General features: G+C 39.7%; 1 protein-coding gene across 9 annotated transcripts in view; it reads right to left on the reverse strand.

The window, feature by feature from the left end:
* The window catches only part of LOC117180313 (unconventional prefoldin RPB5 interactor-like protein), a 184,721-nt gene that overhangs the window by 56,953 nt on the left and 115,520 nt on the right, over positions 1-12,248 (reverse strand). For 8 of the 9 annotated variants that reach the window (XR_004468026.1, XM_033372746.1, XM_033372745.1 and 5 more), the window contains 2 exons: positions 7,400-7,649; positions 7,176-7,325 (listed from right to left, as the gene is read on the reverse strand). Coding sequence is in view for 8 of the 9 variants with exons in the window: in XM_033372746.1 (XP_033228637.1) it covers positions 7,176-7,325; positions 7,400-7,649 (400 nt within the window). In the remaining variant the exon portion in view is untranslated. Of the gene's footprint in view, positions 1-7,175; positions 7,326-7,399; positions 7,650-7,722; positions 7,845-12,248 lie in introns of those variants that run through there. The other variant, XM_033372750.1, reaches the window with a different exon arrangement.

Consider the following 12,248-nt stretch of genomic DNA (forward strand, 5'->3'; position numbering starts at 1 on the left):
GGCTGGTTTTTGTTACAGGGACCCTAAGGCTGCCAATCCAATGGCATGCATACTGGCGAAGCGAGTCAACGTTGTCCCGCTGCTTGAGCTATGTTCCAGAGACCTGATGGTGATAGTCACGGATCTTAAGGGAATAGGAAGGATTGTCATGGTATCGGCTTACTTTCCATATGACAGCGATACCAATCCACCAGTGGAGTGGTACACTGGTGGAATACCTATTGGAGTACCTAATTACTACCGATTTAGATATTCTTAATACGGGGAACACCATGACGTTTCGTAATTCGGTCAGGGAGGAAGTCATTGACATCACTCTCTGTACTTCTGTAAGAAGTGGAGAGTCTCAGACCAACCCACTCTCTCAGATCACTCACTGATAGAGTTCGTGTTGGAATCCGCTGTGCCCACCAGCCCTAAATGGGTCAGAAATCCAAGAAGAACGGACTGGGGTCAGTTTTCCACACAGCTAAGTAGTACACTCTCAGGGATGCCCAGGTCAATTAGAAACGTGGATACCCTGGAGATGGCAGCCGAATTTTTCACGGAAGCCATCAAATCCACTTATGAAAGTAATTGTCGGCCTTCGAAAGTCCGTAAGGCTGGAAAGACACACTGGTGGAACTCGAAACTCGAAGAGCTTCGCAGGCAAATCAGAGAGAGGTTAAGAAGTGCCAGTTCTGGAAAAACGAAGGAACTGTGGACTTCATTCACATCGATGAGGGATGAGCATAGGAGTGCTATACGCAAGGCAAAGCATGAAAGCTGGACATCTTTTGTACTGATATCGAGAAGGGAGCAGAGGCAGCCAGACTGGACAAGCTGCTTTCTCGAAATCCGAATGCTATTCTCGGGACCCTTAAACTGCCCGGCGGGGGATACTCAGAGTCGGACGGGGATACCTTGGCTCACCTGATCAAGGCACATTTTCCGAGCTTCAAAAAGTTATGAGATGGGGGGACGGCCCCTCTGAGGCCATCAAAGTCGCCTGCGGTCCAATTCGGCTCCAAACGGCGGCTAGCCAACGAGATTGTGACCCCAGCCAGGGTCAGATGGGCCCTGAAATTCTTCAGTCCTTACAAGTCGCTCGGCCCGGAGGGTATATACCCAGTCCTCTTACAGAGATCTGGTCAGATCATCATTGGGCCTTTGTTGAGACTTGCTAGGGCTAGTCTGACGTTGGGTTATGTTCCGGTGGCATGGAGGAGTGCGAGAGTAGTCTTTATTCCGAAGGCTGTCAGAATTTGTTATACTTCACCCAAGGATTTCCGACCCATTAACCTCACATCTTTCCTTCTAAAAACCGTGGAAAGAGTCATTCGACCGAGACTGTCTTGAGCACTGCAGTTGACCTAATTGAAGGACAACTAAAGCAGAAAGGTCTAGCGATTGTAACTTTCATGGACATCGAAGGAGCCTTTAACTACGCCTCTGGAAAGGTGATTAGGTCGGCTATGATCGCACATTGGGTGCCTATTTTAGTCGTGGAATGGACCTGCCACATGTTGGCCAATAGGAATGTAACCACGACCAAGGGTGACACCACTTTATGTTGAACCGTTGACTCGGGCTGTCCTCAGGGATGGCGTTCTATCTCCCTTGCTGTGGTGCCTAGTAGTGGATGAATTGCTTCATCTACTCACGAGTCAAGGCTTCCAGGTCATAGGCTATGCAGACGAAATACTTGTCGTGCGCGACCAGCATCTGGATGCGCTTTTCGGTGTAATGCAGCAAGCACTAAGAATAGTTGATTCAAAGTGTAAGGGGACTGGACTATCAGTCAATTCGGGTAAGACGGATGCAGTTGTGTTCACCAGAAGGTACAAGTGGGGAACTACGGATATATTGAAGCTGGGGGGGACAAAAACTCGAGATCAAAGGGCAAGCCAAATATTTAGGAGTCATCCTGGATAGGAAGCTGTCATGGAACGAGCACTTGGAAAACAAGTGCACGAAGCTAGTAGCGACTCTTATGTGGATCTATACAGCGATCCTGCGACGCAGACTAGCCTATGCGGCAGTCGTCTGGTGGACCAAGGTCGAAATTTCTACTGTGAAGTAGATTCCTGACTGGAAAAAATCAGGGGACTGATTCTGAGAGGTATCACTGGTGCCTCGAAGTCGACACTCACGATGGCCCTGGGGGCACTAATAGGATTGAAGCCCCTCCATCTCACTATAAAAGCCGCGGCTGCGAAGGTGGTCTGGAGACTAAATATGGTAAAAGATAGCAGTATCTCGACAGTTATGTAGATACCAATCGACAACACGAAGAGGCCGACACTGAGCATGCCCAGGGACAAAATGTCCACTTGCCACTACCTCTTCGACAACAAATACCGGGTTAGCCTATCCACAAAAGAGGAATGGGCTAACTGTGAGGCACACCTGCCCAGTGACGGAGACAACTTGTTTACAGATGGCTCCAGGAACAAAGAGAACGCTGGAGCAGATGTATACCGTAGAAGGAACGGAATGGGCTTCACAATTGCGATGGGGTCCTACGCAACAGTTCTACAATCTGAGATTATGGCCTTGTTCCAGTGCGCCTATAAGGTAATGGAGTGCGGCGGGAAAAGAAACATTCGTATCTGCTCAGATAGCAGGGTTGCTATCACGGCTCTAAATGGAAAGACGACTACGTCGCTGCTAATATGGAAGTGCTTTGAGGCACTGAATAAGCTATCTGTAGAAAACCGAGTCACTCTGCTCTGGATCCCTGGACACATTGGCATCAGGGGCAATGAAATAACGGACAGGTTAGCAAAGCTAGGAACAAAGGAAATTTTTACTGGATCTGAGCCAGTTGTAGGCATTTCCAGTAGGTCGGTCACTTAAGATATTAACAGTTGGCTAACCGAGGAAGATCAGAATGAGTGAGATGTGGTCTCTGGCTGCAGACAGGCTAAATCAATCTTGGGCTCAAACCTAAACCCTCATCGAGCGAAAGATATTCTTAAGCTCGGGAGTAAGAAAGTCAAAATCCTAACAGAAATGTTTGGAGGACATGGAAACCTCCGGTACCATAGACATAAGACAGGGCTTGAGGAAAGTCCCCTCTGTTGTCTGTGAAGAAAAGACAATGAGACTTCCACTCATATCCTCGGTCACTGCCCCGCGATTGCGGGGAACCGTGTAACACTCACAGGCAGTTTCTGCATCAGTGAGTCTAAAATATCGGCAAACAGCGTGGCCGTGGTCCTCTCTCTATGGAGAAAACTTTGGGGCCACGCTTAATGCTTATAAGGGGACGCGACGGGATCACCCCAGCGTCAGGGACTGTGACGGTCTCAACCCAGAATATATAATAATAAAATAATAAAAAGGTTGGAATTTCAGACAATTTGAAAAGTGACTAAAATCATATCAAGAATTAGAATTTTTTTGATGGCACGTATCCGGGAGATTTTGAACTGATGAATACAGAGAAAAAAATTACATTGAAAAATCTGCCTGCTTAACGGGCACATTCACATCGCGCGCTCGGCTTGCATTTTTGGGTGCACCTAGGGCGCGCGTCTGTTGAATCTCGCGCTTTGCACTCAATAATAGGTTAACTCACGCTTCGCGCTCAGACGTCATTCAACCTAGCGCTTTGCGTTTGGATATTTATTCTTTGCTTTTGGAATGCTTGACTGAAACTTTATCATAAAGATCTGTTTTAGATCGGAGTATTTATATGAGTCTTCATATTCTGAATTTTCTACTTAATTAACCTTAAGATAAATAAAAAACTACAATCCACTTGTATCTATCTCGCGATGTCATGCTAAGTACAGAGTTTTTGTTTTCATATTATTTTTTGTGGATAAAGCAAAAAAAATACTACAAGTCTTCTTTTAGAAATTTAACATTTCTCGCGTCCTTTGGCGTAATATTGGAATTGTCGACCATCTGCATATTACTTACGATAAAGAAAAACAAAATTACTTGCCTCATTGGAAAATGGTTTAAAGGCACAGTGTAGGATTTTTCAAAAGCTCTAATTGCTCTTTGAGACATTTTTTTTGTATTTTTCGTCGTTTGGTTCAAAATTTTAGTGTTGTGGTGCCAAATTTCGGGCAATTCCAATACTTTCTAGACTATTACATAAAACTTTGAAATACAAAAAAAATAATCTCAAAAATATTGAAAATGCTCTACCTTTTTGAATTTGTATCCAAAATAGCTGGTTAACGGACTCGTCCTTTCTTTTAGGACCTAAAAAAAGTGTGTTAAAGATCGATCTGATCCGTTCATTTTTCCAAGTTATCATGTTTACGGGCAAGCGGACAGACAGACAGAGAGACGCCATCGTGAAACTTCATTTTTGGATTCAGGGGGTCCCGAAAAGTGGAGATCCGTTGAAAAATAGTGGTATCAAATTTCGGAAAATTTTAATACTTACTCAATCATAAATGATGAGAATGCAAAAAAGTTCTATTATCTCCGAGACAGTCAATTTCCAATGAGACAAGGTCACAGTTTAACATAGTATACCACATGGTATCATAGTACATAATCATAGTGTATCATAGTGTAACTTAGTATAAATACTGTATATCTTATTATACTTTATTATTGTATATGATAATGTTTCGAATTGTATCGTATTCCATCATATAGTATTATGATGTATCATGCCACATCATATTATATCATACTGTATCATATTATGCCATATTGTATTATATTGTATCGTCATGAATCATATTGTATGATACTGTATAATATTGCATCATATAGTGATGTTCTCATATCACAAATATTCCAGAACAGGAATCCTGGCATGCAACGTCGAGAGACCAAATTTATAGTCAACCTCATTGCATGGATTTTTAGCTTCATATGGTAAACTGTTAACATGTTTTGGTCAAACTCCACAAACACCGTTCCATCAATCATCGTACACTTCAAGACAAAGCTGATATCAAAACTCATTCCACTGAACCAATGGAATAGGTATGAAGTTTTTCCAGAAGCTGTATGTGATAGCTGTACCATTTCTTTACAAGAGAAACAAGTTTCTTCTAGGAAATAACATTTAATTGTCCTACAGAAATCGACAGATGAAGGTGTTTTGTTTGTCCAAATAATATCGCCATCTTCTTTTAATTGAAGAGGGATGATGGAAATCAAAAAGAAAGACTGATCCGTGAAAAGATTCTTGTCATTGCTCATGTTTTCCTCACTCTCAGAATCACTGTTATCAGATTTATCGTTCGCATCCATATCATCACTTTTCTTCGACCAGTTTTGCCGTGTTATCTGATGCGCAGAATCACCGTCCATACCCCACTTCTCAAAGAGCACTAGTTTCTTACCAAAAAGATTGGCGAGATCACCTTTTTCCAGTTGCAACAAGATTCGCTCAAATGTGTGAACCAATCACGAAGGAATAATAAGGAGATCTAACTCCGTTTCCCCACTTGGCAATAGAAACATTACCGTAAGTGTTATGCACATTACAAGGAAGATCTTAAATTTTTGTGCGCAGTTTTACTCTTCCTATACATGGAAAAGTGTGCGAGTCAGAAAGTTTGTCAAATTGACGTAAGTTAGAGGTTCCGTTCGTTTGTTTTGAAGCAGGTGGCAAAAATTTTTTGTTCTAAGCCATGAGGTGTCAAGTGCCGGGTTGTGGTGCAAGTTACACGCCGAAGAGGGCGAATACACTTCGCTTTTTTAAAGCCCTCACTGTTAACTATGAAATTAAAAAAAAAATCTATTTCTAAATTTTAATCCGAAAGCTTAACAAAGGACCCTTGAGTGTCGGCTACTCTATTGATATAGCATATCTGATTGTTATTTATGATCGAATTCTTATTTCAATTTCAGCGTCTCTGCTTGTTATTTATGATCGTATTTTTATTTCAATTTCGGAAAGAACATTTTAAAGCCTTTAAAACATTTAAAAGAGCAACCTGTACGTTTAAATATATCTACCAGAGTGCCTGCGGTGAATTTCTCAGAGCTTCTCAGAGCCTTGAGAATATTTAGCATATAATTTAGCACACTTTTCCATGTACAGAAAGAGGACAACTGCGCACCTGCGCACGAAAATTTAAGATCTTCCTGTATTGTGCCTTCCACTTACGGTAATGTTTCTATTGCCAGTTTCAAATGGCTTACCACTGGCATTTGGGTCTCCTTATTATTCCTTCGTGGACCCAATGAACTTATGAAATGGACACTTTCTCCTGAATTCAATGTTTCTATACACTCGCCGGTTTCTGGAATCATTTTCGATCAATGATAAGTGGACAAGAAAAAGGTACCTTGAACTCTGTTTTTAAGAATTCAGCATGATTTTAAACAAAAAATGCTTTCTTACACTTTTCCAGTTTCTATTATACAAGAGCATTAAAGAGTAAAACAATTTTGTTCGTATAACCATTAACTGACTTTCGTCAAAAGAAGACGTAGCCTTAATATTATCCAAAACAAAATCTTATTAAGTTACATTTGATTGTGGATCACTATTCCAAATGACGTCACATAAGTGCTGATTTTTTATTCTGTATTTCATGTTAAAAAATACTTTGAAGGTTTCCCTCAATATCTCCGTAGAAACAAGCAGTCTATTTATGAACATCTTCCTTGAACCAAAATAAAACAAATAAAGCAAACACAACAAAGAACGACTTGAAGTTGCAGCTGTAACTTTATAAACTGTCACCCTAAGTGAGCACTTATCGTGGTCCCTTAAGCCACTAGTGAAAACATTTTTTTAAGCGAGGAGGAGAGAATTACGCTGCTTATTATGCGGGGATATGGTGATCAAAGCAGAGCGAGAATAAGATATGATGCAAGTCGTCGTAGTCATACACTAATGCGGTGATCAGTTTTGATTACCCCATTAAATGTCCCGCTGAATACTTTACAACTTTTGTCTTGGCCATTTTTTTCTATAATTCATTATTTTCGAGTTATTCGACCGTTTCCAGACTTTTGGGACATCCTGTATAGTATGATATTATATGAAAGTGTATAATACTGTTTCATAATGAATTATATTTGGTCATAATTAAAAAAGAGGGAAAGGGAGGAGGTGGGGGTAGAGAGGACAGGGAGATCTGCGCGCCGGTGAGTGCAGTCATCCGGTCTTGCTTTTTTCAATTTACTCCCATCCCAACGACAATTCACTAATGTTTCAAAAGAAGTTTCACTTCAATTATTTGAATAAAAGTTTGATTTACCTCTCCAATTGTTCAAATCTTTTTCATTCCAGTGTTCAATTATTTCCTCGTTTATATTGTCTCTAAATGCTCCACAACTTACAGGAAGGTTTTGACGCGATTCAAACAAACTTCTTTCTTCTTTTAAATAAGTCAGTATTGTTTCGACATCTAAATACAAAAAATAAAGTAATTTATAAACAGACTTTAATAAAATCAATATAAATTCTAACAATAACTCGTACGTTTCATTCTGCGGTTACATAGTTCAATCGCTTGTCCAGCAGTATAGTTTATGAAGTACCCTTCACCAAGGCAAACTAAAATTTCACTAGTGTGTTTCAATTTGCCTTCCATTAATGCATGTTTACCAATAGGTACCAGACAATTTATAGTAAAATCCAATGGAATTCTTTGAAGCCCTTCCAACACTAGTTTATGCTTATTTTGGAAGAGAGTCCAAATTTGTGTTCGTTCTTCATTCTTCTGTAAAATCTGTAATCAAATAATTTTGATTATGTTAACTTTGTGGATTGATGATTTAATACAATCAAAGGGAAACACGAACTGTTTTTAATTCTGTGAAACTTTAAAGTTCTCAGCCACACACAGATACATCGCTCTAATCCAGCTGATTTTGTATGCTTCTTTTAGGTCTCTTATATAAGATAACTTAATATTTCATTTTAATTTGTCAAATAGCTTGCGAGTTACAGCTTGCCAAATCAAGAGTATCAAGTAATTTGCGTACAAATTTAAAACATCGAGTCCATTCTTGAAAAGTAGGTACCATGATGATTGTGAGAAAAGTTAGATAGCACCTGCAGTAATAAGAGAACCACTCTTTCTATTAATTTGATTTAAACTAAAAAATAGATTTCTACTTACATTAGATGTAAATCACAAGGTATGCTTCCTGTAAACTTTATTAATTCAGATCAAAAAATTAAATTTGATTATTCATTGAATAATGGTTATTACAAGAAGCTTGTGATTTCCATGTTGGCGGCGGTAGTAAGAACGTGTTTGGTTAAGGGTGGTGAGAAGATTTTACGAAATTTGCTAGGAAGGTGTAAGTAGAGTGTGAGGGTGGAAGCCTTGAAGGTGAGTAGGTTTGTGAGGGAATGAATCGGAGGGTTGAAAATCAATTTTCATAGTTGTTGGGTGGGATTTGGCTAAATAGGGAAAGTGAGGTGAGGTTGGCAAGGGATCAAGAGAGTTTGTGATCAGGAGTTTGCGCCTTCGAGGGGGGAAAGGATGATTTGCGTAGTGTTGGGAGATGTTAAAAAGAGAAAGGCGTAGGTGTGCTGGGGCTGGAGGAGTGGCATAAAGTGGCATGAAGGCGAATTTTGGCATGGCAGGCGGAAACAGTCTTGAGAGATATCTGTAGGTTGCCAAGAGAGTCCCGTGAAGATCGCGGTAAAGAGTCCCCGTCCCCAAAAAGAGGGGCAGTCGGAGGAAGCTCTCGGAGTGTTAATAGGCCAGATCAGAGGATTGAGAGAAGACGTAAGGGGGTGTTTGGAGCAGAAGGAAACTATGAGGCAGGACCTGAGGGTCAGAGATTACGTCGTGGAAGGACATCACTGCCAAAAAGTTGCAAAACTTGAGATATTTTCCAATTTGGCTTATCCCATTTGATTACGAAATGCATTGTAGGCAGATTTTTGAACACAACCATACGTTTTCCTACCACGTTGAGACGATCCGAATTAAAAAGAAAGGAAGGGCTAGTATGGAAATTATGTTGCGAAAGTGTCAAAATTTTCGTGAATTTGTTAATATTAATAAACAAATTTTGAAAAATATCCTTTTTATTAGGAAAAAATTCAATTTCGAGGAAATTGATAATGATAATGAATAGATTTATAAAGCGTAGAGGGGATAAGCGAGAAGATCAAGAATGAGGAAGATAAAGAGAAGAGATTATAGAGAGGCTGCAAGAGGTAGTGAGGAAAGTATGGAGGGAATTCAAGCAATGTTCGCAGCTTTAAATAGAAGACATGTGGGATGCTGAAAGAATACGGAAGAATTGGAATCAGTGGGAAGAATTATGGAAAAGTGAAAAAGTAAAAGTCTGGGAAAAAATGGAAAGCGCAGAAAATCAGCAGAGATAATACAGCCAAACCTCGTTTATTGCAAGACTCGTTATTGCAAACCTCGTTTATTGCAATCCAAGATGCTCGTCTATCGCAACTTCCCCAAATCCCACCACTGATGATCCCATGTTCCGTACAGCCAATGACAGTGCGGAAGCGGGAATGTATAGCGAGACTACCCTACGTATACGTGGAGTCGTGGGGTCCCCTCTTGAGTTGCAATAGACGAGGTCTTTATGTTTCGAAGGAGTTGCAATAAACGAGGTTTGACTGTGTGATGAAAATAGGTAAAGGGAGATGAATATAATAGAAAAGAGAGTGAGTAAGTTAGAAGTGGGCGTTGATCGAAAGACAAACAGAAGGGGAGTAAAGATCAAAGAGGGAAAATAATGTCATTATCAAGGGGCTGAAAGTAAATAGTGAAACGGAAGAGGAAGAGGTTAAGAAGCTGATGAGATATATCAAAGAGGTAAGTGAGAAGGTATGTAGGATACAGGAGAGGTATGTAAAGTGGACACTAGGGTGGGCAAGGGTGGTGAGGAGGGAGACAGAAAAAACGAGTTTAGGGATTATAACGGGGAGTTGAGCGTGTAAATATGAGGCGAAATTATTGGAAGATGGGGGAATTATGCTGGTTCGGTAGTGTTGGTGGGAGAATAAGAACAGACGTAGGGGTGCGGAGATGGAGGTGGCAAGGGAAAGGTATTTTAGGACGAATGGATTGCAGATGGATGAATTGAGAAGCATGTACGAGGAAGGAAGGTATATGAGTTAGTTCAAAAGAATGGCATGGCGAAAGAGAAGGCAGAAGGAGAGGAGAGAATAAGAGTCAAAGTTTAAAGAGAAGTATGTGTAGATTATGCCAAGGGAGAGAGCGCAATATCTGTGTGAGAAAGGAGAGCAAGGAAGTCAGGAGCTTATAGCGAGAATGAGATGCGGTTGCGTGGAGGATTTTAATAGGTTCTGGCTTTCTAGAGAGAAGAGGATGTGTGAATTGTGCGGGAAGTGGGATGAAAAAGTTGAGCACTGGTTGCAGGAGTGTGAAGAGGTGAAAAGGAGTGGAATAAGCATGGAGGTATTGTTGCATAAAAGGGGGGACAAAAGGGAAGTAGTATAGGTGAAGGGGGTGTTGGATAAGATGGAGAAGAAGAGAAGGAAGGAGAATGAAGGGAAGATTGTAAAGAGGAGAGGAAGTCGGTGTAAGAAAACTGTAAATATTTTAAATAGTAGATAAGTATTAGATGTTAGCCGCGGAGGCAGAGGCTGGCAATGCGAGGCATAACGAAAAATAGCGGCATGCATGTGAGGCGAGGCGAAGCGATGAAGACTAGGCTGTACAAGCGAGCAGGTTAGATATAAGGTGTGTGGATGACTGTTAATTATTAAGAGGAAGTTGTACGAAAATTCTGTAAAAAATGGAAGTGTAAGCAAGTCAATGTTTTGAGTCCAGCAGGTCGGAAAATAAATGTTTATCTAATATAGGATATTATCTATACTTAGACAGTTAGTTTATACTAATAACAAAAACAAAACAAAAATAGGTTAAACACACGAACAAATATTTAAAGAAAAATTAATTTTATTCCTTTTGAAAGCAGAATAAATATGACATCAAGAATTTCTAAAAAATTACAAACATATGTTTTTAATAAATTCAATAACAATATCAATTGACACGCTCAGAAAAAAAGTGACCCAAAAAAAAAAGTTGCGGAAAAGAGAAGTAAAAACACGCGAGAGCAAAAACGACCTAAGAATTAGCCGAAAGGTAAAACGACACAAGAATGAAGGGAGAAGATTCCCCCCAACTTTGCTGCTGCGAAGACCAGCCTCGTGTAAAGCAGAAAATGCGCGAACACGAATCCGAGTTCGCCCGACTCCACGAATGACGATCTAATCAGGTCCTACTCAAATTTATTCTGGTTTTAAAATCCTGAGTTACCATAGAATCATTACATTTGTTGCGAAGTGGAAAATATTTTCACCACATAATTGATTTTTTTACTAGAATGATACATTTTTAACGGAAAATGGAACGTTTAATCTTTATCTAAACAAATCATATTATATCAACAGAAAAGAATTTTTACTAAATAGGTGGATTTTTAACGAACGAAATGAATTCTTAATTAAAATAGATGAACTTTAAACAAGAAGAATAAATGTTTACCAAAAAAAGATAAATTTTTAACTGAGAAAGATCAATTTTCTTACAAAAAAAATTTTTTTAATTAAAAGAATACATTTTTAACCGATATTGATACAGTTAAATTTTTGAATTCCAAAAATTAATTTTCAACAAAATATTAGAATTTTCAAACAGACAAAATAAATTATTTTTAAACAAAACAGATGCTTTTTGAAACACGAAAAATAATTTAATTTAAAAAAAGAACATGAACTTTTAATAACTGAAAGCAGTCCATTTTTAAGGAAAAAAAAATTTAACACAATACTTTAATCTTTAACGAAAAAATATATCAATTTTCAACTAGAAAATATCAATTTTAAATTTAAAAAATTGCGAAAGAACTCTTTTTGTCAAGTGGTGTATTTTTGGCTTTGGTGGAGGAAATAAGGGTGAGTGGATGCAGAAAAGGCAGAAAATGCGGAGATCGAGTGTAAAGGAAGAAGGGTGAGTGAAGACAAAGGTGTGAAGGGTGAAAGTGAGTAATTTGGAGTGAAAATTTGGAGCGTGTGAAGTTTTTGAGGTTAGGAGTGAAAAAATAGTTGCTTGGTCAGGGGGGCAAAAGGTAGGAAATAAAGGCGGGAAACGTCACAGAGCTTTGGGTAAGGTAGGATGCCGACGATGCGAAGTCCACAAACTGGCGCCAGAGGGCAACAGTTACTGGACGATCGCACAGAGCAGAAAACCGTATTGGCTGCAACAGCTGATGTTGCTGAAAGCATTGAAAGTGGGGGGATGGGTAACGTTGATCGCAGTGACAGCAGCGGTGATGAAAGTGCCGAGAAGTCGACCCGGGTGGGGAGGGTAGCG

Source organism: Belonocnema kinseyi, chromosome 9 (genome assembly GCF_010883055.1).
Source record: "Belonocnema kinseyi isolate 2016_QV_RU_SX_M_011 chromosome 9, B_treatae_v1, whole genome shotgun sequence".
Taxonomy (NCBI): Eukaryota; Metazoa; Arthropoda; class Insecta; order Hymenoptera; family Cynipidae; genus Belonocnema; species Belonocnema kinseyi.